This window comes from Papio anubis, chromosome 18 (genome assembly GCF_008728515.1).
Source record: "Papio anubis isolate 15944 chromosome 18, Panubis1.0, whole genome shotgun sequence".
Classification (NCBI taxonomy): domain Eukaryota; kingdom Metazoa; phylum Chordata; class Mammalia; order Primates; family Cercopithecidae; genus Papio; species Papio anubis.
In genome coordinates this window covers 71,599,971-71,627,870 of record NC_044993.1, presented here as the reverse complement: position 1 = coordinate 71,627,870, position 27,900 = coordinate 71,599,971, and the positions used below count along the sequence as shown (strand labels likewise).

General features: G+C 56.8%; 1 protein-coding gene and 1 long non-coding RNA gene across 3 annotated transcripts; one reads left to right on the top strand and one right to left on the bottom strand.

Annotated features, from left to right (window-relative positions):
• Window positions 1-51: 51 nt before the first annotated feature.
• Window positions 52-27,900, top strand: TBC1D24 (TBC1 domain family member 24). Of its 2 annotated transcripts, XM_009195756.3 has the most exons (9): window positions 52-107; window positions 21,146-22,225; window positions 22,817-22,834; window positions 23,338-23,496; window positions 24,457-24,520; window positions 24,881-24,976; window positions 25,313-25,535; window positions 25,850-26,018; window positions 26,756-27,900. In XM_009195756.3, exons 2-8 carry the CDS (start codon window positions 21,261-21,263, stop codon window positions 26,002-26,004), a joined length of 1,680 nt encoding a protein of 559 aa, XP_009194020.1. In that variant the 5' UTR covers window positions 52-107; window positions 21,146-21,260; the 3' UTR covers window positions 26,005-26,018; window positions 26,756-27,900. The 2 variants fall into 2 exon arrangements, with proteins under 2 accessions (XP_009194020.1, XP_017808593.1); XM_017953104.2 differs by lacking the exon at window positions 22,817-22,834.
• LOC103880261 lies at window positions 846-10,652 on the bottom strand. The gene is made up of 3 exons (XR_001897986.3): window positions 10,565-10,652; window positions 2,310-2,430; window positions 846-1,326 (listed from the first exon to the last, which is right to left on the bottom strand). It is a non-coding gene; the product is annotated as an uncharacterized LOC103880261 (long non-coding RNA).

Sequence of the window (27,900 nt, the reverse complement as noted above, 5' to 3'; positions counted from 1 at the left end):
GGCGCTCCGGAGTGGGCACAGGGCGAGAGCTCGGCGGGGGCGGGGCCCAGCGCGCGCGTGCGCAGAAAGGCCGGCGCGGCGAGCTGAGGAGAAAGCGGCGCGCGGAGGTGGGTGCGCTCGGGGTGTGCGGGGGGTGCGCTGCGGTGTGGCCCGGCCAGGTCCCCGCTGTCACCGCAGTCGACGCGTGCTGGGGGCGGGAACGTGGGGTCCCGGCTGCGGGCCCCATTCGAGGCGGGGATCCCCGGCCACGCGCTGGTTGGGGGCTCCGGAGCCCGGCACTGCCCGGCGCTGCAGCTGCGGCTTGGCCTACGGGCGGGGGCGCAGGAGCAGGACCCCCTGGGTGCGAGGCCCGATCCCCGCCCGGTCGCTGGCCCGCGACTCGGCCCGGGGCATGGTGTCGTCGGGAAGGGTGACTGTGTCACTCTTTCCTTGGGGCGTTTTCCGTCTCCGCAGGGTCGGAAATCCTCTTCGGGGCTCGGTGAGATTGCAACAGATTCTGATAAGTCCTGCCCTGTGGACCTGGAGCAGCCCCGGGCCCCGCCCCGCCCTGCCCAGGGATGACACACGCCCCCACCGCCCACCCGCTTGGGGGTCCGCTAGCCCCCGGCCCTGTCCAGTGGGAGCCCCTCTGGGTGCGCCTTGCCAGGCGGGCGCTGCCCTCCGGGCCCTGGGAGGTGGGAGCCAGGGCCCCCCAGCTCTGAGCCAGCACAGCGGAGGGGAGAGCCGGCCCCACCTGGGCTGGGCTGCACCTGTTCCCGCCCCCTCCAGGCGGGAGTCCCCGCGGGCTAGCCACAGGCTTTCTTTGATGGCCGTACCCCTCAGGGAAATGCGCTGCGGACCCCTGGGTTACTGCTTGCGGGGGTGATATTAAAGGCCAAAGGTTGTCTAAAAGCCACCTGGGTGGTGTGGAGATGCAGGTGGACTGTTAGGTTGGTGGCTGTGGTTGTGAAGCCGGTGTCACTTTCTCCAGCAGCTTTTTCCAGAAAGGGGGCGTCAGCCTGCCCTTCCAGGGCGATAGAAGCACTAGCGGGTGGTTTTTCCCTGTTTTGCTGTGTTTGCTCCGGAGTCACCAGGTGACTTCCAGGCAATGTGCAGAAGGAACCGTTCCATTATTTGGCACGTGGGCCCTTTCCTCCACCCGAGGTCCCGGGCTCTGTCTTCACAGTCTGTCCTCAGCACACAGTAGGCACCTGTAGATGGCACGTGTGGCATTTCCTCCGCCGGAGGGCCAGGGCTCTGTCCTCAGCACACAGTAGGCACCTGTAGATGTTTGTTCAGTTGCAGCGGAGACAAGCAGTCAGTTCTTTTCATTTTAAGGAACACAGGCTGGGAAAAAAAACCAATCCAGATAAGAGAAGATCAGGAAATCTTATGCAGATTTTACAGTTACTGTTCCTAGCCTGTGGCATGACCCCTGCGTGCCCTGCCTTTTATTTTGAGGGTTGATCCTCATCTAATCTGAGCACTCAGATAAAGGCTTTACATAGAGTACTAATTAGAGAGTGCTTGCTCTATTTGAAGCCTGTCTTTCCCTGTGAACAGGGCTGGAGCCACACTGTTCATCTTTGCTTCCCCCTGGCCTGGCCAGGGCTGGGCCAGAGGTTTTCTCTACATGTTAATTGAAGTGGATCAAGGTCCTTTTGTCAGAATGATAGATGTGAACTATTGCAGTTGCTTTCCACTGGGTTGAGGGTGACCTTCTGAGATGCAGAAGTAATCTAGGCAGGGTTTTCATAACAACAGTAAATTTGGCCACCCAGGGTCTGTAAAGTCACCTGCAGGGTAGCCTTACTAGCTCTCGCTGACCACACCTGCCAGGATTGTCCAGCAGGCTCGAGTGACCTTGGGCATGCAGTGTTGCTCTTAATTATCTGCAGATTGAGCCAAGCTCAGAAAACATATTAAATGTTTGCCTTTAGATGGTTTCTCGCTTAAAGTACATAAGGACGATGAAGCAGGTTATAAAAAAAGCACTTAACATTTACCTTGTTGAATGTTTTCCCTGTCTGAGCATGCCTTTTCTGTTATGACAACTCTGTAAATGGAAGAAAGAAGTCCTTTTCTTTTTATTTTTTTCTCTTTGAGAGGGAGTCTTGCTCTGTCGCCCAGGCTGGAGTGCAGTGGCGGGATCTTAGCTCACTGCAAGCTCCGCCTCCCGGGTTCACACCATTCTCCTGCCTCAGCCTACCGAGTAACTGGGATTATAGGCGCCCGCCACCTCGCCCGGCTAATTTTTTTTGTATTTTTTTTTTTTTTTTAGTAGAGACGGGGTTTCACCGTGTTAGCCAGGATGGTCTCAATCTCCTGACCTCATGATCCGTCCATCTCGGCCTCCCAAAGTGCTGGCATTATAGGCTTGAGCCACCTTGCCTGGCCAAGAAGTCCTTTTCAACTCAAAGCAGCAATTGCAGTGGCTGTTTCAAACATTGCCTGTCAATTGGAGATAAAATCAAAGAAACACAACCTCAGGCTTTTTACTGAGGACCAACTTGAATTCATTATTCAATGATTTTCTGTATCCTTTCAACATGCGTTTATTAAGCCAGGTGCAGTGGCTCATGCCTGCAATCCCAACACTTTGGGAGGCTGAGGTGGAAGGATTGCATAAGCCCAGGAGTTCGAGACCACCCTGGGCAACATAGGGAGGTCTCGTCTCTATAAAAAATTAGCCAAGTATGGTGGTATGTGCCTGTGGTCCCAACTACTTGGGAAGATGAGGCAGAAGGATCACTTGAGCCTGGGAGCTCAAGACTGCAGTGAGCTGTGATTGTGCCACTGCACTCAAGCCAGGGCGACAGAGTGAGACCCTGTCTCTGAAAAACGAAACAACAAAAATGCATTTATTGAATTCACACTTCATAGGAGGCATCATGCTGTGCGTTCTGTGGATTCGGTGTTGAGTAAGACTTGGTCTCTGCCCTTGACCTTATAGTGCAGTGAGGAGACAGGAGAATAAACACAAGGTAGAAGCTCCAACAGAGGTGGACAGAGCCTTCTGTGGGCGCAAAGGCATGGCATCCAGCTGGATTGTGGTGGGGGTGGGGCTCTGAGACGGACTTGAGCTTCATTTTGAAGGATGATCAGGAGTGGCAAGAACAAGTGAGGGAAAGCGCCTGGTCACCTCTGTTTCAGAAGAAAAAAGAGAGCAAGACTCTGAGACAAGTGGCTGCAGGATGGGAAGAGCCAGAGAGGAAGGAGAGGATGTTCCAGGATTGAGTGCCGGGCAGTGCCACACCCCATGCAGAGTGTGGAGGGAGGGAGCAGGCTGGCACTGTGTGGAGAAGGCGATGAGGTTACTGCGAGACGTCTGGGCAGTAAGCACATGTGTTTTGACCTGGAGCCAAGGAGAGCGTACTAGACAAGAGCATTTTGGGGATGCTGTGTGCTGTCCAAGCTGGGGGTTGGGTTGGGTCTTCCCAGGAGAATGTGTAGAGTGAGAAAAACAAAACAGAACCCTAAACCTTGTGGACTCCTAATACAGTCTTACAACAAAGTCAATAAGGTAACAGAAGGCCAGTCGGTAACCCGTTGCCTTTTGTGGGAATGGGGCAGAATAGTGGGCTTTTAATTTTCTTTTTTTTGAGACAGAGTCTCGCTCTGTCACCCAGGCTGGAGTGCAGTGGCCAGATCACAGCTCACTGCAAGCTCCGCCTCCCGGGTTTACGCCATTCTCCTGCCTCAGCCTCCCGAGTAGCTGGGACTACAGGCGCCCGCCACCTCGCCTGGCTAGTTTTTTATATTTTTTAGTAGAGACGGGGTTTCACCGTGTTAGCCAGGATGGTCCCGCTCTCCTGACCTCGTGATCCTCCCGTCTCGGCCTCCCAAAGTGCTGGGATTACAGGCTTGAGCCAACGCGCCCGGCCTTTAATTTTCTTTCTTTGTTTTTTTTTTTTTTTTGAGACAGGGTCTTACTCTTTCTCCTAGGCTGGAGTGCAGTGTCAGGATCAATGGCTCACTGTAGCCTCGACCTTCTGGGCTCAAGAGATCCCCTTACCTCAGCCTCCCAAAGAGCTGGGACTATAGACTTTTTTCTTTTCTTTTTTTTTTTTTTTTTTTGAAACAGGATCTCACTCCCATTGGCCAGACTAGAGTACAGTGGTAGGATAATGAGATCGTGGCTCACTGCAGCCTCACCCTCTCGGACTCAAGCAATCTTCCCACCTTAGTGTCCTGAGTAGCTGGGACTACAGGTGCACACCACCACACCCAGTAATTTTTGCATTTTTTTATAGAGACAGGGTCTCACTTTGTTGCCCAGGCTGGTCTCAAATTCCTGGGCTCAAGCAGTTCTTCCACTTTGGCCTCCCAAAGGGTGGGATTACAGGCGTGAGCCACAGTGCCTGGCCTGGGCTTTTAATTTGTTGCAGAAACCCAGTGTGTCTCTTGGAGTGAAGGATGGAGTGTGGGACGGGGGGATGCCAGTGTCCTTACAGTGAGTGGCCTTCCTGTCTCACGTGTCTGTTTGCCTTTTGGGGAACCTCCAGCTTCAGTGTCATGCTTCTCAAAGGACCTAGTTCACCTGCAGTCCAAGGGTTGCTCCTCTTGGAGCATTCCCACAGGTAGGGCTCTGGAAAAAGCCTTTTCAGACCCAGAGACTGAAGGCTGCAGAGCCCTCAGGGGCACCTCACTCTCCTTCCAGGACCCTGTTTCTGTGTGGTCCATCAGCATTGGCAGCAGGCACAACTTTGGAAAAAATCTACTAAGAACAGAGGCTGCGCATGTGGTGCGTCCCCCACCCCTCCATTCCCCCACCCTGAGGGGCCGAATGGGTGAGGCTGGGGAAAGGGTGTGCTGCAGAAGCAGCCCCTATCTGCTCGTGGCCGGCATGTGGCCCCCAGGGCTGGCTGAGCCTCTGGATAAGGTTGTGAGCTGTTATCTACACCCTCCAACAGAATCTGCTCACAGGGGCGCAGGCTTCACAGCCTCTGAGGACTGTGCGTATGCAGCCATGGCTTCCTGCAACCCTCCCCAGTGTGCTCTTTTCTTTTTTTCTCTCTTTGTTAATTTTTTTTTTTTTTTTTTTTTTTTTTTGAGATGGAGTTTCGCTCTTGTTGCCTAGGCTGGAGTGCAGTGGTGTGATCTCAGCTCACCGCAACCTCTGTCTCCTGGGTTTAAGTGATTCTTCTGCCTTATCCTCTCTAGTAGCTGGGATCACAGGCATGCGCCACCACGCCCGGCTAATTTTGTATTTTTAGTAGAGACGGGGTTTCGCCGTGTTAGCCAGGCTGCTCTTGAACTTCTGACCTCGTGATCCACCTGCCTCAGCCTCCCAAAGTGCTGAGATTACAGGCATACCTGCCTGGCTGTTGTTTGTTTGAGACGGAGTCTCGCTCTGTTGCCCAGGTTGGAGTGCAGTGGCGCGATCTTGGCTCACTGCAAGCTCCACCTCCTGGGCTCACACCATTCTCCTGTCTCAGCCTCCCAAGTAGCTGGGACTACGGGCGCCCATCACCACGCCCGGCTAATTTTTTGTGGTTTTAGTAGAGACGGGGTTTCACCGTGTTAGCCAGGATAGTCTCCATCTCCTGACCTCGTGACTGCCCGCCTTGGCCTCCCAAAGTGCTGGGATTACAGTGAGCCACCATGCCCGGCCCGTTAATTGTTTTTTTTAAGAGACTGGGTCTTGCTCTGTTGTCCAGGCTGGAGTGCAGTGGTGCAGTCATGGCTCATTGCAGCCTTAACCTCTTGGGCTCAAGCCATGCTCCCACCTCAGCCTTCTGAGTAGGTGGGACTACAGGTGCATGCCACCACACCTTCCTGATTTTTTATTTTTTTGTAGAGACAGTATCTTACTATGTTGCCCAGACTGGCCTCGAACTCCTGCCTCAAGGGATCCTTTTGTCTCAACCTTCCAAAGTGCTGGGATTACAAGCACGAGCCACTACACCGGGCTGTTCCCTTTTTCTTATAGGTCATTGAGAACACACCACAGGGGACCTGGGAATCTACTGAGGATACAGATTTCCCATAATCTGAAACTGTGTGTCCGCCTGATTGTTACACAGTTTTAACTGGGTGCCACACACCAAGAGAGATTGTTTGCTTGTGGGCCATCCTGTTTCCAGTAAAAGCCTTTCCACTCACTGTGGCATGCTAAATGGAGCTGATCACCTGGATCCCTTCAGCCTTTCCTTGAATCCTTTCCACCCCTTCCCTAATTATCCTCTGTGATCCCTTTCCTGGCAAGGGTCCTTCTGGCCTTCCTACCTTGGTAAACCTGTGGCCTTATAAGGATCGAGGTGTGGACATTAACTTTTCTGCCCTGGCAGCTTCCTGGGCTGTCCTCTCCCTGTTCCCAGCACTCAGGAGCACTGCCCTTTCCTGGCAGCCTAGTAAATCCCAGGCCTCTGTTTTGGGCCCTTTGGCTTCTTGGTGCCTGTTATGCTGAACCGTAGAACTGTCTTAATTAGAGCCCCAAAGGACACTCACTGGCCCACGCGCTTATGGAGCTGGGTAGCTCTGACCAGGCTTGCCCTCCGGGGTCCTGTCCTTTGACCATGCTGTCTCTATCACTTCTGAGGCTAAGGCCTCTTCACACTGTAAGACCCAGCTGAGGCAGGCATTGGCTCTGGGAAAGCACCCTGTCGCAGCACCTGCACCTTGAATTGGCATCGTCAGTACACCTGACCCGGGCTGGGGTGGGGCCATGCCTCTGTACTCCTCTGTACTCAGGTACCTGGCACACTGGCATTCAGGAAGCGTGCCTTGAATGCCTGTTAAAATGATTAGGACCAGGCATGGTGGCTCACACCTGTAATCCCAACACTTTGAGAGGCCAAGATGGGAAGATTGCTTGAGGCCAGGAGTTTGAGACCAGTCTGGGCAGCATAGTGAGACTTTGTCTCTACCAGACTTAAAAAGTAAATAAAAATAAAATGATTAAACCTGCACGACTCCACCCTGAGCTGGATCTCTCCTTAGGTCTAAAGACACTTGCTGAGAACCTGATGTGAGCCTGGCCTTCCCAGGCACACGTGTCACAGGCTTGGAACTCAGACCAATCGAAATCCTGCGCTGCTGACAGCTGCGCTCTCTTCCTCTGGTTCTCCTCCTGGGTCCTGGGGGGTGTTTTTCTAGACCTGCTGTGGGGAGAATCTTTGGACTCAGATGGTAAAGATCCTGAATTACCAGAGTCCTGTGCCAGCTCCAGCCCCTGCCTTTGGGTGGACCAGACCAGGCTGGGGAAAGAAAGATGTCTGCCTATGAAAGGGAACAGGGAACTGTCTTGAGTGGCTGGCCAAGGTTGAGGCTCAGCCTGCCTCTGCTCAGGCTCTGAGCAGTAGGCTCAGGAGCCACAGTTAGGCACGTTTGCACTGCCGACCAGCACAGGCAGGCAGACCAGCTGGCCCGTGGTGCGGTGACTAACGCCTCGTTAATGGTCACACCCCTTTTGTACCTGGCACGTGCCCTCCATTGTGTGCCTCCAGTAAAGAGCCCACTATCAAGTTCCCCAGGCAGCAGCTACTTGGTAGTCACTGTGGCATGTCGGTCACCATTAATATTTGGAAGATGCCTATGCTCTGCTTCAGGCTGAGGCAAGCACCCCTACCTTCCTGTCATGTGAAGATGCCTGCAGGAAAGGTCACACCTAGGGTGGGTGGACTAGTAATGCTCCCTGTTGTTATTTGGCCTTCAAAATTAAATTTATCTTGGGCCCAAGTGGTTTGCGATTTCTCTGAGTCTCTGCCTGTTTTTTTCTCTGTTCCCTCCTTCCCAGGATACACTGGACATAGTGTGAGACACTTGGGTGCAGAAGTCATGGTCCAGTAGCAGGGCTGGGTGGATAAGCCAGCACCATGATGGTGGGTGTGCTGGGTGAGGGTGAGGACAGATGTGGACAGGAGGTGTGGAGCTCTGTGAGGGCTCGACCCTGCGCCGGAGGTCCCATGGAGGCCTGTGAAGAAGGGGCGATTGTACTGAGAGCAGAAAGTGAAAGGGGACAGGTGTGTCCTGCCTCTCTGGACAGTGACATTCCCACAGTAGTGTGGGGACTGCAGTTGGCACTATGTGGCCAGGGCTCCTGAAGCTGTTGTCCGAGGGGCAGGGAGGGGCCAGGTCCTGAAGGGCGGGGGACACCAGGAGAGGGTTTTGGGTGGAGAACGGTGACTGGGTGAAGCCCTGAGCGGGCAGGAGGCTGGGAGTGGGAGCTGAATTGCGCTGGAGTCACGTGGAGTGTGAATGTTGTGAGCGTCCGGGAGACAGCTGGGAAGCAGCTGGAGGGACCTCAAAGAAGGATTCTAGGCTCAGGAGAGGGTGGGCTCCATTGGAGAGACAGGCACAGGAGCTGGAGGAGCAGCCGTGGAGAGGTGAGGAGATGCCTGGCAGGGAGGCAGGCGGGATGAGGCCCAAGGCAGCTGGGAGATCTGGCAGCCAGCGCGGCCAGTGGCGGGAGGGCCGGAAGCCAGGTGTCATCTGCTCTTGCCAGCAGCTCGGCTCAGAAGAAAAACGGAGGAGAGGTGGAGCTGGAGCGGAGCCCCCGGCGCTGTGGTTTGCTGTGTTTGGGGCCCGTGTCACAGCACTGGGGAGCCTTGGAGAGAGATGGGGAGCTAGGGTCCCCAGAAGGTGAGAGCCAGGACTGAGGGGGGCCTTGGTCTGTGTTGGGAATGCAGAGAGCTGGGAAGCTCCTGCCTGACAAGCCCCCTTTCTTGGGGTGGAGTGGGTGGGACGGGGCGGCTGTGAGCTGGAGAGGAGACAGTGTCAGTGAAGTGTGCCGCAAGGGCTGCCAGGTGGCACCGGGGGCTGGGCCACTGGAAACCGCTGAGCAGGCGGCAGGACTTCTCCCTCTCCCCTCAGCTGTTCTCGTGCCTCAGGCTGACTTCCTCGTGCCGTTTATCCATATGGCTGAGACAGGAGTGTGGGGTTGGTGGGCGGGAGTTGGGGCTTGGCGTGACGGTCCAGGCTGAGCTGGCAAGAGAGAAAAGCCAGAGGGGCTGGTGGATGGGGCAGTCGCAGCTCCGAGTGGGAGGAGGGCACTGAGGGCTCCAGGACGGGGTATGGGCGGGTTTATGAATGTGCCGCCTCTGGAGTGGGTAGAGTGGTTTTCTGGAATGCCCAGGGACTGGATAAAAAGGTAGAGATGTAAAGGCTTTTAAAGTTCTAGAGGCCACGGAGCTTCCAGCCAGGACTGCGAACTTAGCCCTCCAGGGAGGGCAGCACAGAGAGGAAGGCCCTGAGCCGGAGAGAGAGGAGGTGGGTGGTGATGGCGAGAGCCTGGCCGCTGCTCGGCCCAGAGGAGGAAGGGTACATTCGGGAGAGGACGAAGACTTGGGAGTGGTGTGTTTGCTGTAGAAAATTTCCAGAGCAAGAAGGCAGGTTGGAAGCAGGTGCCGGGGGTAAAAGGCAGATAACAAGGTAAGGAGATGTGGGTGAAGACACGGTGGCTGTGCTCACCGTGGTTAGTGACACTTTCACCATCCAGCCCCGGTCAGACATGGTCCTATAGCTGAGGGTCTCACCAGGCGGTGGGGGCACAGGTCAGGGGAATGGGATCGCCAGAGGAGCATTCTCAAAACGTGCCTGTGCAGGCATCTCCCACCCCTGGCATTCTGCATGAGAGGTCTAGGGGGTGCCCACCCCACATGCAGCGGACCCCTGGTGGTCATCCTCCTCTCAGCCTCCCCTCCTCCCCTCCCCACCTCGCCACCCCCAGTGGATGTTTCTGATGGCTGTGGCCTTTGCACATGCCCTCCAGGCTGCCATGCCACAGATCTTTCTGGAATAAAAGCTTGATCACGCCTCCCCACCCCGGTATTCTGGTGGTGCCCTGTCACTATTGGGATGGGGTAGGGTGCAGGCCTTGTGACTTGGAGCAAGTCTTGTATTTCCCTGCTGCTGAGTGCAGGTCCTCCCCCTGCCCCCCCCCCCCCCCCCCCCCCAAGTCTGCCCTGCCAACCCCAGCACACTGTAACCACCTCCTAGAAGGGCTTCCGGAACCCCTCCAGCTCTCCGGGGCACGTGACCACCCTGGGGCCTCTCTGCCTCTACACGTGCCTACAAAGCGGCTTTCCGACCTCACTGCCAGGTGACTGATTTATCTCTCAGCTCTTTCTAGCTCAGTGCCAGGCACCTAGGAGGCACTCAGAAGAAGGTTCCAGAGAGAACGGGTACACCTGGGTGCACAGATGAGTCCAGTGGCTCTCTTCCATCGTGGCCCACTGTGCCAGCTCCATTGTTCCAGGGCTGAGGCCTAGGGTGGTGGGGCTATATGGCAGGAGTGTCTGCACTTTGGGACTCTGCCTGGGATTTGTTTGTGTCTCTGAGGCATCCAGTAGATTCTTGGAGGACAGGATTAGGTGTTCCCTGGCCTTTCCCAGCAGGTAGGTGGGAGGCCTGGGCCCCTCATGAAGAAATCAGACTTGGCCTGGACTTGTGAGGAAGGTCCCCCAGCCAGAGGAGGCGTCATCCCCTCCCTGAGGCTGAATGCTGGGGCCACCTCTCCCCTCATGCCTGTCATCCACACCCCACTCCAGGTCTGCTTTTAGGCCCCATTCCCTGCCCTGTCCAGTGTGTTCCTCCAGCCTCCCTCCACCTACTCTCCCAGCACCTCTGTGATGTTGTGAAATACCTATTTGGTCTTTGTCCTTGTTTTGTGACATACAACTCCTGAAATCCTCAGGATCTCCGTGGCGCTCTTTCTGTGCACTGGTGTTGACTGATAGCTTCTGGGTGGCGCTGGTCACTGGAAAGACCAAGGCAGGATTAGCGGGTTAGGACTTTCAGCCCCCGCCCCAACTGCAGGGAGGGGGGAGGTCCAGGGGTGGAAGGTCAAGTTGATTGCCAGTGGAGTAATCAATCACGCCTACTTAACAAAGGTTCCATGCCAACCCTAGAGGACAGGACTTGGAGAGCTGCTGGACAGCTGAGCAGGAGGGGGTGCCTGGAGGGTGGCACCGTGTCCCTCTCCCATACCTCACTCTAAAGGCCCCTTCATCTGTGTCCTTTGTAACAACCTTTATAATAAACTAGTGAATGTAAGTGTTTCCCTGAGTTCTGTGAGCTGCTCCAGCAAGTTCATTGAACCCAAAGCCGGGTTGTGGGAACCCCAACTTGAAGTTGGTCGCTGAGAAGTTCTGGAGGCCTGGACTTCTGACTGGTGTCTGAGGGTGTGGGCGTCTTGGGGACTGAGCTCCCGACCTGTGGGATCTGACCTATCTCCAGGTAAATGTCTCCATTGTTGGGATTGAATTGGAGGACGCCCCGCCGGCACCCACTGCAGAATGGATTGCTTGCTGCGGGGAGAAACCCCTGCATTTTCTGGGTGGCAAATCCTGTGCTGATTGCTGTGCTGGCGTCAGAGCAGAGGAAAACATGGCATGAGAGTTTTTCCAAACAGTCTGGACAGCTTCCAGGCTCTCTCAGCCACCCCACGCTGTCCCTACCATTCCCACCTGGCCCGCTGCCACCTCTGCCCCAGGGTTTCCGGGCACTCCGAGCTTCCCTGTCAGGCAGCGAAGCTCTCATCCCTGGACCTCGCGCCTGGGGCTGGAATGCCTGTGCTGCCCTCCCCTGCCTGGCAGGTGTGGTTGGTACTCTGGAGTGGGCGGGCCCTGCCGGTCTCCCCAGCCCACCAGCAGGTTTCCCCCATATCCCTGCAGCACTTAGCAAGGTCCAGGGTCTTCTGTGGAGAGTGAGAGTGTTTTGGATCCTGCCAGGGGAGCCCGCTGAGAGGAGCGTGCATCTCCTATCACGTGAAGCCCGTGGGGACCAGAGCACCTCATTCCTGTGGTCCCTAGCTGCGGGCATTGGGGTTCCCCACCCATGGGGCCCGGTCTCGTTTCCTCTTCCTCTTCACTCCCGGCCCCACTCCCAGGAAATGCTGAGGGATTGCTCAGACCAGACGGGAAGAACTGAGATGAGCGGCGGCTGACGCCCATGCCCTGTTCTGCTGCCCTGTGACTGAGGTCCAGCCACACAGAACGCCGGGTCCTTGTTAGCTGCTGCTGGGACGGGGGCTGTTCCTGTGGCCAGGATGGGTGTGGTAGTCAGGCCAGGGCGGGATGGGGCCCAGGCCTGCAACCCCAGCTCTTCAACCTGGAGTCCTAGCGAACGCTGACCTACATTGGGACAGGGCTGCCTCTTGCCCAGGGGGCTGCAGTTGGCCCCTTGGTGGCGTCTAGGAGTGCATGGGGGTGCCCTCTGTGCTGTGGGCCTCGCCCCCAGGGCTCTACTTCCAGCCTGAGCTGCTCTGGCGTTTGCCTAAGAAGCATCTGTATCGAAGCTGGCTCTGAAAACTTCACTGTGGAGCTTCCCTGGGCTGGGATTCTCTGTCGCTTGCCCCGACCTCCAGCATCCCCAAGTGGCCCGGGTTCTGACTCCCACTATCAGGCCACAGTCCGGTGGGATCCAACCCTGAGCGGTCTCTGGGGGTCCCCCAATCTTCTCCACCCTCCCGGTCTAGACTCTGCCTTCCTTTCTCCCTGGCTCCTCTGTCCCAACCCTTCCTCCTCCAGGGACACCAGGGGGATTTTTGTAAATGCAGATCTGATCAAGTCACCTGCCTACACTCTCCTCCTACCCCGTGTGGGGACACCCGCTCTTAGCCCACCCCAGCCCCTTAGCACTGCCAGGGCTGCCCAGCTCGCCTTTGCCCACTCTTGCCTCCGCGTCTGAGGGGCACCGTCCCCACCCACAGGCTGCCTCCACGCCTTTCCGCCCCTTCCACAGCAGCAGGCACAGCCCTGCCCGTGGGGTTCCCCCAGCACTTCCCGAGCTGCCGCGGTTGACGGCCTCCTCTCAAGCTGTCTCTCACTGGCACAAAGGAGGCGCTTCAGTCAGTGGAGGTTTGTCATAGGATGACCTGCGGGACGAGGGAGCCGTGGTCACATGCTGTCTCCTCCCATTTGCTGTGACCTGGGACAGGAGCAGTCCCCAGGAAGGGAGGCGCGGTGTCGGGGTTGCCGTTGGCGGTGTCAAAATGTCATCACTGAGGCTAAATGTGTGTTCTGTCTTTGTCACATGAAAGAGAGTGTGTTTTCAAATCCAGTTGTTTGGGAAAATCACATACCCCCTGAAGAAGTGACGTGTGCGGAGGCCTCATGACTCAGGCTCTCAGGCCTGGAGTTGGGTGTTTGGGGATGGCAGGTGTGTTGCTAGCAGGAGCCCTGCCAGGGTGGCCTGTGTCTCCAGGACCCACAGGAGGGCCCTGGCACTAGAAGTGGCCGAGTGCTGTGGAGTCCCAGACCTTGGTGGGTCCTGCCTGTGCTTGGGGACCCTCTGGAGCCTCTCTTGGAGGTCCTCACTGTCCCAGGATGAAGGGAGATAGAGCAGGAAGTTAACTCATCAGCAGCCAGCAGCTGTGGGGTTGTGTTCCGCCCCAAAGCTGGGGTGAGCTGCTAGTCTGCTGGAGTGGAGGGGCCAGCTGCCCAGTCCAGGCCGCTCCTGCCCCACTCTCCACAGTGAGGATCCACCTCCTCCCACATCCATGCTCCTTCCCACCTGCCTCCTGGCTAGAAATTAGCTCAGGGCGCCATACCCTGGATGGACGCCCCCCACCCAGCCCTGGCAGCCTTTCTCTTCCTGTGGACACCTTCAGGGGTTTTGCTGCAGAGGATGGATCAGGGCTTTCTTGGAGCTCCCATGGAGTGTGAACATAGGCGGCTGGGATCCCAAAGTGCTGGGATTACAGGCGTGAGCCACCGTGCCCAGCTGCTTGTTGTTTTATTAAGAAATATTTGCGGCCAGGCACAGTGGCTCAAGCCTGTAATCCCAGCACTTTGGGAGGCCAAGGCGGGTGGATCATGAGGTCAGGAGTTCGAGATGAGCCTGGCCAATAAGGTGAAACCCCATCTCTACTAAAAATACAAAAATTAGCCAGGCGTGGTGGCGGGCACCTGTAATCCCAGCTACTCGGGAGGCTGAGGCAGAAGAATCACTTGAACCCGGGAGGTGGAGGTTGCAGTGAGTGAAAATCGCACCACTGCACTCCGACTTGGGCAACAGAACAAGACTCTGTCTCAAAAAATAATAAATAAATAAATAAATAAACGAACGAACGAATACAAACGTTTGCTTCTGATCTGCAGGTACCCTGAGCTCTCAAACAGGCATGGTGTTTATGAGGAAAGGCCATGTAGGTCCCTGGAGAAGCTTCCTGGGTGGGAAAGAAGCCGCACTGGGTATGGAGGGCAGCTTGACTGTGGAGAGAGGCACTGGGAGGAGACGGTGGCCTGTGAGAGCTGCCCCTGACCTGTGCAGTTGCACCTCCCTCTACAGGACCAGCTGGACATCAACCCACTGGGACTGTCACGTCCCAGGCATTCCAGAACTAGTGCCTGGCCTGGGACCCTGTAAGGATGAGAGAGTCCTCAGGCAGCTGAGCAGTCCTGGCCGGCCGGGCTGGGCTGAGTGCTTTCTATCAACAGGCTCAGTAAATTTCTCAACAGAACAGGGACTGGAGCCCATCCCTTGCCAGTTTCCCACTGTGCTTAGAATACAATCCACGGGCCAGTGGGTGTGTCCGTGCTGCCCTCTGCGCCCTGGAGTGCGACAGGCCTGTTCCTCCCTCGGCCTTTGCACCTGCTCTGCTGGTGTCTGGAGTGCTTCGTCCTCAGCAATCCCGGCTGCTTCCTTCTCACTGCTCTGGCTCAGTGTCATCTCCTGGGAGAGGTGTGCCCTGAAGACCCTCAGTAAAGTAGCTGTCACCCTCCAGACCCACCATGTGGACCCCCACCATCTGGAACTGTCTCTGTCTGTACTTCTTGTGAGTCTCATGGGTGTCAGGTGGAATTTTTCCTATTTTCCTGGAATTGCAGTCTGGGCCCAAGGCTGAGGACCAAAGACAGGAGGAGTGCTTCTCCGCTCCACACTCAGGGAGCTGGTGGCAGCCGGGCTGACAGGTGCCACCTCGGAGAACCAGTGCCACCTCACTCCATGCCTTTGCAGGGAACTTGAGACTGGTGGGGAAGCACCTTTAGGTGAGGGCAGTGCAGTGTCCGTGGCGAGAAGCAATGTGCTCGCTCCCCAGAGGCTTCAGTAAGGTGGCCTCCCCCACAGGAGGCACCCTCACAGGGCCCTGCTGGCACTGTCTGCCCGGGGCTGCCTGAACCCGGAGAGAGAGTGGGATAGACTGTTCACGGGGTGTCACCCTAATGTCACCTGCACCCCACCCTGTCAGTCCAGAGTAGGGCTCAACCCACAGGGGTTGCTTGGGAATTGTTGCCCGTGAGGAGTTGGGTGTTATTATCGGCTCCGCTCTGCAGACATGGCAACTGCAGTTTAGGGAAGAGGCACGGCTTGTCTGCATTTCAAGCAAACAAGTGGCAGAGCTGGACCTTGCAGCCAGGCCTGTCTGACTGCAAAGCTGGACCGTTTCCACGGTAGCCCCTGCCTCCCCTCTCACTCCCTCCGCGGCCGCCACCTCCGGCTCCGCACCTTCATCAGGGGTTGGGGGACTGTGGGGAACAGACCAGGCCTTGTTTGCTGCGTAGGAGCAGGTGCAGCTTATGATGTACAACAGCAGCCAGCCAGCCAGCAGACAACAGGGAAAGCCACTCGGCCGTGAAAACTCACCTCCAGAGTGTGGGCACTCAAGCCCGTAAGTGCGCCGGCCCAGGATAGTTTATGTTTTTCCTCAGTTTCCACCTCCCCTTACTTCCTCATCTCAGTGGCCAGTTTAAAGAAAACCTCACTCAGTTGTGAATGCAAGAAAAAGGTTTGGCAGGATATATACCAAAATATGAATAGCGATTATCTGTATGTAGAAGGGGAGTAGGATTAGAGAGGTAATTTAAACAGAACTCTACACTTTCACTCCCTAATTTTGGTACTATTTGATTTTTTGTGATTTTTGCATTCAAATATCACCGGCATAATAAAAGACTTTTTTTTTTTTTTAAACCTAAGGAAAACAATCTGGACCTCGTTTTTATTTATTTATTTTTTATTTTATTTTATTTTATTTTATTTTCAGACAGAGTCTTGCTCTGTCACCCAGGCTGGATGGAGTTCAGTGGTGCAATCATGTCTCACTGCAGCCTCGACCTCCTGGGCTCTAGTGATCCTCCCACCTCAGCCTCCTGAGTAGCTGGGACTACAGGTGTGCACCACCATGCCTGGCAAATTTATTTATTTTTTATTTTTTGAGATGGAGTCCCACTCTGTCGTCCAGTCTAGAGTGAAGCGGTGTGATCTTGGCTCACTGCAACCTCTGCCTGCCGGGTTCAAGCAGTTCTCCTGCCTCGGCCTCCCAAGTAGCTGGGACTACAGGAATGTGCCACCATGCCCAGCTAATTTTTTGTATTTTTAGTAGAGACGGGATTTTACCTGCTGGTCAGGCTGGTCTCAAACTCCTAACCTTGTGATCCACCTGCCTCGGCCTCCCAAAATGCTAGGATTACAGGCGTGAGCCACCGTGCCTGGCCCGCCTGGCTGATTTTTGTATTTTTTTTACAGAGATGGAGTTTTGCCATGTTGTGTGGGCTAGTCTTGAACTCCTGGGCTTGGCCTCAAAAGATCCTCCCCACTCAGCCTCCCAAATAGCTGGGATTAGTGGTGTATGCCACCATGCCTGGGCATTGTTTTTTTTTTTTTTGGCAGAGATGAGGTCTCATTATGTTGCCCAGGCTGGTCTTGAACTCCTGGGCTGAAGTGATCCACCCGCCTTGGCCTCCCAAAGTGCTGGGATTATAAGTGTGAGCCACTGTGCTGGCGTGGACCTGGTTTTTGTTTTGTTTTGTTTTGTTGTTTGCGTTTTTGTTGTTGTTGTTGTTGTTGTTGTTGTTGAGACGGAATCTCAGTTGCCCAGGCTGGAGTGCAGTGGCGCGATCTCTGATCACTGCAAGCTCCGCCTCCCGGGTTCACGCTGTTCTCCTGCCTCCGCCTCCCAAGTAGCTGGGACTACAGGCGCCTACTGCCACGCCAGGCTAATTGTTTGCATTTTTAGTAGAGACGGGGTTTCACCATGTTAGCCAGGATGGTCTCGATCTCCTGACCTCGAGATCTGCCCGCCTCGGCCTCCCAAAGTGCTGGGATTACAGGCGTGAGCCACCGCGCCCAGCCTGGACCTGGTTTTTATAGATGCCTTAAATGGTTTGTTGCCTTGTGTGCACAGCCCCAGAAATGTCGTGCTGCTCTCTTTTTTGAGTGAGGGATTGGGGAACAAGAAAGAATCCAAGGGCTCCCTCGGGGTCTTCTGCACATGTCCTTGGCACATCGCTGGACCATTCGCGGCAGCAAACACAACTTGGGATCTGCATCTCCCTGAGGGAACTTTGCGAGGTGCAGTCACAACTTTTGCTATTTCCAGTTTAATATTCAACCTGAATCTGGGGCCAGCTGAATGGAGGCTGGTGCTGCTCTGCCCAGCTCCTGTTCTGTTTAGAAACATGTTTATTGCCTTAAGAAGGAGCCAGTTCTTTCACCCAAACAGGATGGGCCTGGAGTTCCTCCAGAGGCTAGTGGGCCCAGAGCCGGGAAGGAGGGATGTAAGCTGTGGATAACCGACACGTGGAAGATCGTGCAGTGTGAGCATGGCCGTGCGCATGTGAGTGGACCTGTCGGCCTGGCCTTCAGGACCAGGGAAGGGGGGAGCCCTCGCCGCCTTCCCTCCCAGGACAAAGCAAACCAATCAATGGTCTTAAGGGTTTCTTTTCTTCTGAGGCCTAGTCCTGCTGTAGGCAAGGTTTTCCCAGTGGGATATATTAAAATCAACTTCAGTGGCTCATGCTTGTAATCTCAGCACTCTGGGAGGCTGAAGCAGGCAGATCACCTGAGGTCGGGAGTTCGAGACGAGCTTGACCAACATGGAGAAACCATCTCTATTAAAAATACAACATTAGCCGGGAGTGGTGGCAAATGCCTGTAGTCCCAGCTACTCGGGAGGCTGAGGCAGGGGGATCGCTTGAACCCAGGGAGGCAGAGGTTGCAGTGAGCTGAGATTGCGCCACTGCACTCCAGCCTGGATGACAGTGCGGCACTCTGTCTCAAAAAATAAAGAAATAAAAAATGGCTACAATGGTAAATTTTTTTTTATTTTTTAGTTTTTTGAGACGGAGTCTTGCTCTGTCGCCTGGGCTGGAGTGCAGTGGCACGATCTCGGCTCACTGCAAGCTCTGCCTCCTGGGTTCACGCCATTCTCCTGCCTCAGCCTCCCTAGTAGCTGGGACTACAGGTGCCCACCACCGCACCCGGCTAATTATTTTGTATTTTTAGTAGAGACGGGGTTTCACCGTGTTACCAGGATGGTCTCGATCCCCTGACCTCGGCCTCCCAAAGTGCTGGGATTACAGGTGTGAGCCACTGTGCCTGGCCTAAAATGGTTAATTTTATGCTATGTGTGTTTTACCACACACACAGAAACACAGTATCGAGGTACTTTCCCAAGACAGTGTCTCACAGACATAGGTTTTACACTATGATTTTTACCTTTCACGAACTGTTTTAAAGTAGTATTTGCCTTATAATAGGTAGGTGAATGTTCTAGCTGCAAGAGAAACCAGAGTGGTCCGGTCACTTAACCAAAACTTGCTGAAGCAGACCCCTGTGGCACTCCGGGAACTTGTACCATCCCAGGCGGAAAGGTTAGTCTGATGTGCATAAGCAAACCTTGCACTTCTGTGCCCAGGACAGTAGCCTTGCGCCAGGGAAGTCACCTGTTGTCCAGAATCCCACAGGGCACATCTTACCCACTCCTTTTATGTTTGCCTGAGCCCAAGGGTTGCTGTTCTTGGAGAAACACCAACCACCCCACTTGACTTCTGGCTCATTTGGATCCAGAAATATGCAGTTTTAAAGCTGCAGCACCTTCCATTTAGGTCCCAGCTCTCCCTCTGGAAACATGCCTGCTCCTCACCAGAGATTCCTCCCTGGAGCACCTGCCCGAAGCATAGCTTTCAAGCTGGTGGTTTTAGAAAGTTAAGAGCTGGCTTCAGAATTCCGACAGGGTGAGACAGCATAGGCTGTGACTTTCTTACCATGCACAGCTGGTTAAAGAGAACTGGGAACGGGCCGGGCGCAGTGGCTCACGCCTGTCATCCTAGCACTTTGGGAGGCTGAGGCGGGTGGATCACGAGATCAGGAGATCAAGACCAGCCTGGACAACATGGTGAAACCCCATCTCTACTAAAAATACAAAAACTAGCCGGGCGTGGTGGCGGGTTCCTGTAATCCCAGCTACTCAGGAGGCTGAGGCAGGAGAATCGCTTGAGCCCGGGAGGCGGAAGTTGCAGTGAGCCAAGATCACGCCACTGCACTCCAACCCGGGCGACAGTGCAAGACTCCGTCTCAAAAAAAAAAAAAGAGAACTAGAACGAAGCATCTCTTTGCTCAAAGTGATCTTCTCAACTGGGGGTCCCTTTCAGAAGGACCCCAGGGTGCAGGGTGGTGTTTGGGAGCCTGGGGTGGACCATGCTGGAGCGGGGAGGTGTTTTCAGCAGGGTCAGGCCCTTTTTTTGGTAGAGATGGGGTCTCACCATGTTGCCCAGGCTGGTCTTGAACTCCTGGCCTCAAATAGTCCTCCCACCTTGACCTCCTGAGTAGCTGGGATTATAGATATGGGCCACTGTGCCCAACCAAGGGCCAAGCTCTTGAAACCCTTATAGAAACTCTATCTGTAGCCTCTCATTACTCAGAATCTGTGTGACCTATTCCGGTAACTTCATAAGTTCTGTGAAAAGAAGGTATACTCCAAAGTTTGTAATGGCTTCTCAGAACAGTCACTTGTCTTAAGTGGAAGCCCTTCTAATACTTACACAAAGATTAAGACAAATAATGTGGCTGGGCACCATGACTCTCACTTGTAATTCCAGCATGGTGGGAAGATCACTTGAGGCCTGCGGTTCAAGGCCAGCCTGGGAAACAGAACAAGACCCCGTCTCTCACACACACACACACACACAAAAATAATAATAATAATAAAGAAAACAGGCCAGGTGCACTGGCTCACACTTGTAATCCCAGCACTTTGGGAGGCTGCGGTGGGTGGATTGCTTGAGGTCAGGAGTTCAAGACCAGCCTGGGTAACATGGCAAAATCTCATCTCTACTAAAAAGAGAAAAAATTAGCTGGACATGGTGGCGCCTAACTGTAGTCCCAGCTACAGCTGAGGTGAGAGGATCACCTGAGCCCAGGAGGCAGAGGTTGCAGTGCGCCGAGATGGTGCCATTGCACTCTAGCCTGGATGTCAATGCAAGACCTTGTCTCAAACCAAATAAAACAAGGCCAGGCACAGTGGCTCATACCTGTAATCCCAACATTTTGAGAGGCCAAGACAGGATGATTGCTTGAGCCCAGGAGTTCAAGACCAGCCTGGAGGGCATAGTGAGACCCCATCTCTACAAAAAAATAAAAAATTAGGCCAGGGCAGTGCCTCTCGTCTGTAATCCCACACTTTGGGAGGCCAAGGTGGGCAGATCACGAGGTCAGGAGTTTGAGACCAGCCTGGCCAACATGGTGAAACCCTGTCTCTACTAAAAATACAAAACAATTAGCCAGGCATGGTGGTACATGCCTATAGTCCCAGCTACTCAGAAGGCTGAGTCAGGAGAATCGCTTGAACCAGGGGCTCAGAGGTTGCAGTGAGTGGAGATCGTGACACTGTACGCCAGCCTGGGTGACAGGGTGAGACTCCACCTCAAAAAAAAAAAAAAAAAAATTAGGTGGGCACGGTGGTGGACACCTGTCGTCCCAGCTACTCGGGAGGCTGAGGCAGGAAGATTGTTCAAGCCATTCAAAGCTGCAGAGAGCAAGGTCATGCCACTGCACCACCCTCCAACCTGGGCCATAGAGTGAGACCCTGTCTCAAAAGAAAAGAAAACAGGCCGGGCGCGGTGGCTCACGCCTGTAATCCCAGCACTTTGGGAGGCTGAGGCAGGCGGATCATGAGGTTAGGAGATTGAGACCATCCTGGCTACCACAGTGAAACCCCGTCTCTACTAAAAATACAAAAATTAGGCGGGCGAGGTGGCGGGTGCCTGTAGTCCCCGTTACTCAGGAGGCTGAGGCAGGAGAATGGCGTGAACCCGGGAGGCGGAGCTTGCAGTGAGCCGAGATCGCGCCACTGCACTCCAGCCTGGGCAACAGAGCGGGACTCCGTCTCAAAAAAAAAAAGAAAAGAAAAGAAAAGAAAAGAACACCACATTTGAAAAAATACATTCTTTGAAATGTGAACCTTGAAACACAGATGCAAAAAATGTTTTTTTTAATCCTGCAGAGTGTGAGATGGCAGACAGGTTTGCTGAAAACCCTCAGAAAGGGGGCTGGAGGATTTAGCTGCTCTGTCCTCCCCTCCCTGCAGCCCAGGGCTTCCTCCCTAGCACAGTGGCGCTATGGACTCTCCAGGATACAACTGCTTCGTGGACAGAGACAAGATGGACGCTGCCATCCAGGACCTGGGGCCCAAGGAGCTGAGCTGCACTGAACTGCAGGAACTGAAGCAGCTGGCGCGCCAGGGCTACTGGGCCCAAAGCCACGCCCTGCGGGGAAAGGTGTACCAACGCCTGATCCGGGACATTCCCTGCCGCACAGTCACGCCCGACGCCAGTGTGTACAGCGACATCGTGGGCAAGATCGTGGGCAAGCACAGCAGCAGCTACCTGCCGCTGCCCGAGTTCGTGGACAACACGCAGGTGCCCAGCTACTGCCTGAATGCGCGCGGTGAGGGGGCCGTGCGCAAGATCCTCCTGTGCATCGCCAACCAGTTCCCCGACATCTCCTTCTGCCCCGCCCTGCCGGCCGTGGTGGCCCTGCTGCTGCACTACAGCATTGACGAAGCCGAGTGCTTCGAGAAGGCCTGCCGCATCCTGGCCTGCAACGACCCCGGCAGGAGGCTGATCGACCAGAGCTTCCTGGCCTTTGAGTCGTCCTGCATGACGTTTGGGGACCTGGTGAACAAGTACTGCCAGGCGGCCCACAAGCTGATGGTGGCCGTGTCAGAGGACGTCCTGCAGGTCTATGCGGACTGGCAGCGCTGGCTGTTTGGGGAGCTGCCCCTCTGCTACTTCGCCCGGGTCTTTGACGTCTTTCTGGTGGAGGGCTACAAGGTGCTGTACCGCGTGGCGCTGGCCATCCTCAAGTTCTTCCACAAGGTGAGGGCCGGGCAGCCCCTGGAGTCGGACAGCGTGAAGCAGGACATCCGCACGTTCGTCAAAGACATCGCCAAGACAGTGTCCCCGGAGAAGCTGCTGGAGAAAGCGTTCGCCATCCGCCTCTTCTCCCGCAAGGAGATCCAGCTCCTGCAGATGGCCAACGAGAAAGCCCTGAAGCAGAAGGGCATCACTGTGAAGCAGAAGAGGTAGGTCCCCAGCAGCCAGTGAGGGGCACGCCCAGGGTAGGGGGCTGGGGCAGGACGTGTCCGGCATGAGCTCATCCTGCTGGCCTCCAGGCGGCCTCTGCCCATGGTCCACCCACCCACTGTGCATGGCTGGAAAGACACTGAAACAGGAAGGATCTTCCCAGTTACAGCCGCAGACGAGGGACATCGGTTCCTATCCTCTGGGACCAGGCCCACGGCTGAGATGAAAGCTGATGCTGGCCACGGGGTCAGAAGGCATCGTGGGAGGCCAGGCCCACTCCCAGGGTTATTTCAGGGCAGCCCCTGCTCCACCCCTCCAGCTCTGGGCTCCATGGCTGGTCTCTGCTGTGGTTGCTGGGCGTGGCCTCCCTGCCTGGAGCACAGCCCCAGGGGAGCAGGGTCAGGGGTTCATGGTGTCCTATGTGCATTTGGCAGCCGGCGCTGTGGTGGTGCCACGCTGCGGTCTGTTGACGTGCAGTCCTCTTTCTTCTGGGCCAGCAAAGGCCTGTCGGGGGATCGGTACTCACACTAACTTCTCCTTGTCTGTTTTATTTTTCTTCTCCATGTCCGTTGCTTTCTCCTGTTTTTCAGTGTGTCACTTTCTAAAAGGTAGGTCTGAAACTGCATCCGCACACCTGGCCTCTGTCTTTCCACCAGGCTGACTCTAGGCCAGCTGATGCTCTGGGTCCCAGGGCTGCTCTCGCGGGCCGGCTTCGGCAGTGCTGCCTCTGAGCCGGACTGCTGCTCAGGCGCCTTCTGTCTGTGCGTCTGTCTGCCTCCCTGCCTGTCTGCCTCTGTCATGCTATCTCCTGGTGCTTGGCTCACCCCGAAGCCTTGTCTTGCCAGAGCAGTCATTCTCTGTCCTGATTTCTTAGAGAAAAGGTGCATTGTCCCCATCCAAGCTGGGCACTCTCCCTTCTGTAACGGGTGGGAGGTGGGGCTCCTGGGAACTTTCTCCCTGTTGGGCACCTAGAACCCGGCCCTAAACCGGGGCAAGCAGGCAAGAAGTTCCCTCTGGGCTTAGTTCCAAAGAGGCTCTGGGGCATACCTTGGGAGACATGGCCTGGCCCCGGACGTGGCTTCGGGCTCTGACCCCTGCTTGCTCCCCTCAGGCAGTTTGTACACTTGGCCGTCCATGCAGAGAACTTCCGCTCAGAGATCGTCAGCGTGAGGGAGATGAGAGACATCTGGTCCTGGGTCCCCGAGCGCTTTGCCCTGTGCCAGCCTCTCCTGCTGTTCTCCTCCCTGCAGCATGGGTACAGCCTGGCCAGGTAACACCCCAAGGGGCCAGAGCAGGCGGCAGAGCTGCCCAGCCACATGTCCTGCCCACAGAGGCTGGAAATGGGCCTCAAACCTGGGCACCTGGTGAGGCCCTGCTTCTTCCTGTGGGGCCTAAGAATCAGGGTCCTTTTCTGGGCTTCTGCCCTCCCCAGGCCACCCAGACTTTGGGAGTCATGGCCAGGCATGCCATAGCTTGGGGCCGTGCAGGTGTCATGAAGACATGGGAGGCAGAATCCCCACCTCGGAGCTCACAGCATTGTCTTGGTTGGGGGACCATGTGCGTGGCAGGTCCCGGCTGTGCTCGCTCCCCACCCTGTCATCCACATGGTGCTCTGTCAGGGACCCCAGGCCTGCTGCCCTCCAGGGTGGCGCTGCCAGGTGCAGCCAGGGAGCCTCCCTCCAGCCTTGGACAGCATGTGGCCGTGGGAGCTCTGGGTTGGGCCTGGGATGACCTGGAGGTGAGGTAGGCAGAGCTGGCCCAGCCCCCACCCGGCACCGTTCACAGGTTCACAACGCCTCAAGCTTTTTGGCATAGCTGGAGCCACTTCTCCTGGCCCTGCCAAGGACACAAGCCAAGCTTTGGGCGCCACATTGGCAGACACGGGCATCTTTGGCTCCCACGTGCCTGGGCTGCGAGGATGAGCCAAACCTCCCCACCGCGGGGACCTGTTCCTCTGGTTCCTACTTCTCCAGCCCCTGGCGCTTGGCTCTGCACTGGGGCCTTCCGCTGCAGGCCTCTCCCCTGAGTCACACCAGGGCAGGCTGTCCTGGGGATGGCAGAAAAGGGCCAGGTGAGAAGAACACCTGGGTGAGGGTGTTGTCGGGACCCAGAGAGAAGGAAGCACAGTTCCCAGGTCTTCCGCCCCAAGACAGCCGGGGCCAGTGGAGGCTGCAGGAGGCAGCTGGGAGGGTGTGCAGGGTGACAGCTGGCATGCGTGTCTCTACACCAGGTTCTACTTCCAGTGTGAAGGACATGAGCCTACCCTCTTGCTCATCAAGACCACGCAGAAGGAGGTGAGCACGGACGCGGGAGCCAGGGCTGGCTCTGATGGGCTCCGGAGCCTAGGCCTCCTGGGCTGGCGCCAGAGTTAGAGCGTGGGTGTGGCCAGCACATGGGGCTCATCCCACGCTCAGGGTCACAAGGGGAAATAAGACTATCCCCAACACAGCCCCCGCCCACCCTTATTGCCAGCCCCAAGCCAGGGGCAGGGGGCACGCACGCTGCCTTGCCTACACAACCCCTGCCCTGGGGTGGGGGTGGGAGACGGCAATGCCTGCACCCCCACCTGTGACTTGGTGGGGCTGGAGTAGGCTGGAGCACAGGGACGCTCCTGGGGGCCTGTGGGCACAGCCTCACCCAGACCTTTCCCCCAGGTATGTGGTGCTTACCTGTCCACAGACTGGAGTGAGAGAAATAAGTTTGGAGGCAAACTGGGCTTCTTTGGGACCGGAGAATGCTTTGTGTTTAGGGTGAGTGGGGCCAAGTGCCCCCCAACCCCCATGCAGACCCTGTAGCTGCATTGCTCTGGGAGCACCCGCCTGCCCTGGGGACACTGTTTGATGTCACCATGGCAGTCACCCAGCAGCGTCATCGCCATGTGTGCTTCGGGTTTGATCTTTCAGCCGCGCGCTGCTCCGAGGCAGGGGGGCTTATCTGCTCGAGCCACCACCTCCCCAGCCCCTGGCTCGGGCTGCACCCACCTTGGGCTCTGGGTGCAGATTCGCGGGATGAAACAGGCTGTGGCTCTGGGGCAGAGGGTCCTGCAAGTGCCTGCACCAGCTCCTCATGCTCCGCTTCCACCCCAGCTGCAGCCTGAGGTGCAGCGCTACGAGTGGGTGGTGATCAAGCACCCTGAGCTGACCAAGCCCCCACCCTTGATGGCTGCCGAGCCCACCGCCCCGCTCAGCCACTCCGCCTCCTCAGACCCTGCCGACCGCCTCTCGCCCTTCCTGGCCGCTCGCCACTTCAACCTGCCCTCCAAGACCGAGTCCATGTTCATGGCGGGGGGCAGCGACTGCCTCATCGTGGGTGAGTGCCAGCAGACGGGGCCCTGGGATGAGGGTGTGGGGGTCCGGGCAGCTGAAGCTGCTGCACCCAGCCCTCCCTGACCGGGGTGGCAGAGAAGAGGCCCTGGGTGTCGGGGTGGACCAGGCACGATGGGTGAGAGGGAGCTGGGAGGGAGCGACCAGCCTGGACAGCTAGTCCTGGGGGCTATGGAGGGTCAAGGGTCTGTGCGGTTTCAGAGAGGCCCGTGCAGGGCAGGACAGCTGGGACAGCAGGTGAGGTGCCTGGGGCAGTGCTGATGGGGCAGTCAGGCCGCAACTGACCTGAGCATCCTGCAGGGGGTGGAGGTGGCCAGGCGCTCTACATTGATGGGGACCTGAACCGGGGCCGCACAAGCCACTGTGACACCTTCAACAACCAGCCCCTCTGCTCCGAGAACTTCCTCATCGCTGCTGTGGAGGCCTGGGGCTTCCAGGACCCTGACACCCAGTGACAGCCTGTGCCACGGTGACTGAGCCGCGGTGGGGTGGTGGGCCAAGGCTGGGCTGCCGCCTTGGGCAGCAGAGAGCAGATGAGACCCCCCATGTGGTGGGCAGGGTTGGGGGACAGCAGGGCCCCGTGGCCGAGCCTGGCGTTGCCTGGACCTGCTGCTGCCTCTACCTGGGGTTTGGGCTGGGCTTCCCCAGTCCACCTGCATCTGGGTCAGAGCTGGAGGGGCTGCAGTGCCCCCAGCCCCACCCAGAGCTGGCATAGGAAGTACCTTCCTCCTCCTTGGAGGCTTCCTTAGCCCAAGGCCTTGGGAGTGTCTGGGTCTTGCTGCCCCTGAGCTTCTCTATGCAGCCTGAGCCCCAGGGGTGGGAGTGGAATGGCAGCGGGAACGTGCAGCGGAGGGTGGGCTTGTGGTGCCCCCTGCTGGTGCCGCATAGCATCGCACCCTCCTGAGCAGGGCCCTGCAGCCTGGCTGACTGGCGACTGAATCCCAGAGTAGATCCTGAGAAGAGACTGGCACCTTTGGGCCTGCCCCCTGGCGGACCCCACCTCCTGTCCCGGGCCTTTGCCCCAGTTCCCTCCCCAGGCCTCCTGGGCCACCTCTCTCAGTAACCCTGCTTGGCCGGCTCTGAGGCTCCCCTGGGCTGCGTTTGGGAGCTGCTGGGTGGGAGGAGGAGGGTGGGATTTGTGCTGGGCTCCACCCCCAGGGAGGGTGGGAGCTGGAGGGAATGTCACATGTCCTTGTGTTTCTGCAGAGCCTGAAGCTTTTGCTGGGCCTCCCTGCGTGTTCCCATCTGAAGAGGTGGCCCCGGGAGAGGCCCTCAGGGACCGAACCAGACCAGCAAGCTCGATTTCCAGGGGTCTGCCCAGAGAAGCCTGGACCCAGGGGACTTCTCAGCCCCTCTCCGTTCCAGCCCAGGCCTTCTTGAGTTCTTGTAGCCTCTGCAGCTGCCCATTTCACCTCTTTGTCATTGCAGTGACCTGGGGCCCAAGGTCACGCCCAAGCCCTTCTTTGTGGCATGCTCATCTCAGTTCATCCCCAGCTGCTTCTCTGCACCAGGCCCTGCGCCTTCCCCAGGCCCTGGCCACCCAGCACCTCCTTGGCCACCTTGCATGCATGCATGTCCCCCCTCTGTCCTTCTTGTGGTGCTGTGGCTGGCCACGTGTCAGGGTTTTCTCTCATCTTACAGCCTTTGGGCCCCTGGGCCCCTGCCCTGCCTAAGCCCTGCACTGGCCAGACACAGGTAGGTGCCAAGGGAGGCCTTGCCTCTGGGCACTGTAGGGGGCAGCCCCCTGCCTTGTGACCTCCCTCCGTGCCCTGTGACCTCCTTCAGCTGGTATTGAGGGTCTGGCCACCACGGAGGGGAGAAGGGAGAAGTGGAGGCCCGAGTGGCTGTTCTGGGACCATGGAGGCCTGGGTCACAGATACAGGTACCAGCAGTCCTGCCCCTACTTCCGTCCCTGCTGGTCTCCAGCCAGTGCCACTTGGAGTCCCCTGCACCGTGCCACTGTCCATCCCCACACCGTTGCCTGCTCCTCCCATGAGGCTTCAGCCTCCCCTGACCATCTGCTCACGTAGCCTCTGACTGGGCCCACAGTGGTGCAGGAGGAAGGACCGGGAACCCTGCGTGGCTTTGGGCAAGCTGACAAACCCATCTGGAACTCAGTTTCCCCAACTGTGAAATGGGGCCAGTCCCCACGCCCTGCTGTCCTCCTCACAGGACTGTTGAGAGGCTCACAGGGGGACAGGGTGAATCCCTCTCTCCGGGAGAGGTATGGGAGGGAAGTCGCCACTCATCTCACAGCCCACCGCAGCCCTCCAGGCCCCCGCCTGAGTCCCCAAGGCCCTCATCTGTACCGCCAGCTTTGGTGTTCATTAAACATGGTCTTGCTGCATCAA